This window comes from Tripterygium wilfordii, chromosome 23 (genome assembly GCF_013401445.1).
Source record: "Tripterygium wilfordii isolate XIE 37 chromosome 23, ASM1340144v1, whole genome shotgun sequence".
In the NCBI taxonomy this organism is placed as follows: Eukaryota; Viridiplantae; Streptophyta; class Magnoliopsida; order Celastrales; family Celastraceae; genus Tripterygium; species Tripterygium wilfordii.
The window spans coordinates 10,202,258-10,204,816 of NC_052254.1; the positions used below are offsets into that span (position 1 = coordinate 10,202,258).

Genomic DNA, 2,559 nt, shown 5'->3' on the forward strand with positions numbered 1-2,559 from the left:
GGTTAGTCCTATGTGTGTATTATGTAAAGTTTGAATGGTGTCAACCTCATTCATATATTTATACTCACATCTATCTTCAATACTGCATACCCCAACCATGTCTTTTTTTGCTTATAATCACCTCTTCTCTCACTCAGTATAACTATATGCATTTATATCTTCAATTCTGCCTATACTAGCCCTGTATTTTTTCCTTTTTTTTTTGCTTATAATCACCCTTCTCCCATTTCGAGGTTGAGAAAAAATGGATCATCTGAGATTATGGGGTGAAGAGCTAAGATTGTCAAGTCGTTCTAGTAATAAGGTAAATATATCAATTTTTATTTTTTCAATAATTATTTTGATTAATTGCATATATTAAAGTGAATTTATATTGTTGGCAGAATGATATTGATAGAAATGAAATAAAACAAGAAGAAGAACTTGATCTTGTAGATGAAAGTGAAGAAGATATTGAAGTGGATGTTACAAATGAATTTTCCACCGATATGGTATGCTAAATAACTAAATTAATACATGCTATATTTTGTTAATTTCTAACAAAATTAATACATTCTCACGTATTCAATTCACGTCAATCGTTAATTGAATGAGTGCAAAATACTGGACGTAATTTGAGTTTTGTTATTGTTATTAAAAGGTCAGATATTGGTGGATTCGGGAGGAGACACAAATTATTGTTACAATGTGACCGTGGTGGCACCTACGATAGTAAGAAAACCTCCACAAGGGTAATTGACACAAAAAAAACGAGATTGTCCATTCAGAGTGAAAGAAATGAAATTGAAGAAAGATGATGATTGGATGGTAAGAGTAGTATGTGGAATGTATAACCATTCCACGACATTATATATGGAGGGACATTCATATGTCGGTAAGCTTTCTGCTGCTGAAAATGACATATTGGTAGATATGTCAAAGAATTTGGTGAAGCCACGAGACATCCTATACACGTTAAAGAATAGGGATTCGAACAATGTGTCCACCATTAAAACCATATACAATGCATGTCAGAAGTTTCAAACTGCTGAGAAAACTGGTAAATCCCAAATGCAACAACTCATGTCATTCCTATACCAGTACGAGTACGTTTTCTTTAATCGAAGCAATGCTCAGACTAATGAGCTTGAAGAATTATTCTTTGCACATCTAGGCCCGTTAGAACTATTGTGTGCATTCCCGCATGTGTTACTGATGAATGCTACATATAAAATTAATAGGTTTAGGATGCCTCTATTTGAGATTGTGGGCGTGACATCTTGCAATTAGAAAGGGAGGACAATTATACTTGGGCACTAAATTGTTTGCGGTCAACAATGGATGAATCCACTTTTCCAAGAGTTACACCGTATACAGGTATGATTGCATAGCTGCATGAGTTACACCGTATACGAAACAACTTGCAGCATACATTCAATGTAGACGTTCTATATTTCCTTCTGAAACCATTGTATTATAATTTACATAATTGTAAGAGAGGTGGGAGATTACATTGAATATCTAAGTCATCACATGAATCATCTATTTTTTAGAAATTAAGACAAAAATGTCACTCCCTCTCTTATTTTGTCACATCAACAATTATTTTATTTTTGAAATTAAAAAGACACATCAAATTCAAGAGTGGATGTCTGGGTCAGAAAGAGAATATGTAAAACAAAAAAAATCCTCATTTTTTTTTGAATTTCAGACAAAAAAGACAAAAAACTTGAGGTCATTTCATAGAGCAATAATTAATGTAAGAGAATATGTCATAATACGGGGTGAAACAAGTAAATTAGGGGAGAGGCTAAATACAGATTCAATTTTACTTTGTAGAGACCTAAGCTCATAGGTCTGTATAGCTATAAACAATGTACTTATTCTATCAAATCAAATAATTTAATAAAAAATAAATAAACACTTCTTTTCATGTTTTTAAAACCTACACATTTTTTACATTGTATAAAAAAGAATAACCGTACATGATTTTTGATAATTGTACACGATTTTTTATGTTATTTTTGACAGTGTAAACAGAACAAGTGATATATAGCTCATACCCCCTCTTCACATTCTTTATAAACACATTTCTCTACCAAATTTTATACAACATTCATTATTTCTCTTCTCATTTTGTATCACAATTATAAATAGCATCTTGTGTTAGTAATATGGATAAACAATGGAAGCTATGGGCTGAAGATCTACGTTTATCAAGCCATTCGAGTAAGGTAAAAATTGGATCAAAATTTTTATATCTCTGTTAATATCTGTCAAAGATCTATGTTAATATCTCAGTCACATGTGGTTGCAAAACTCATTTTAATGTAAACATAATTAATATATTTGTCAATTAATTTTGTTTGGTAAATTTGAACAGGATGATCAACACGTTGTGATGAAAGCAGAATTAAATAATAATCAAGTAGAAACAGATTATACGGAGTAGTTTACAACTGATATGGTATGATTAAATATTATATTGTGTAATTTTTTGAATATGAACGAATACTAATTACTTAATTTTCTATTAGGTATTTAATTGTCGTGAAGATTTAATTTAGTGGACACGAGGTA

The 2,559-nt window shown here is 31.0% G+C and overlaps 1 protein-coding gene across 1 annotated transcript; it reads left to right on the plus strand.

Annotated features, from left to right (window-relative positions):
- Positions 1–825: 825 nt before the first annotated feature.
- Positions 826–1,269, plus strand: LOC119992791. The gene has a single exon (XM_038839582.1). It carries the CDS (start codon positions 826–828, stop codon positions 1,267–1,269), a length of 444 nt encoding a protein of 147 aa, XP_038695510.1.
- Positions 1,270–2,559: the final 1,290 nt, after the last annotated feature.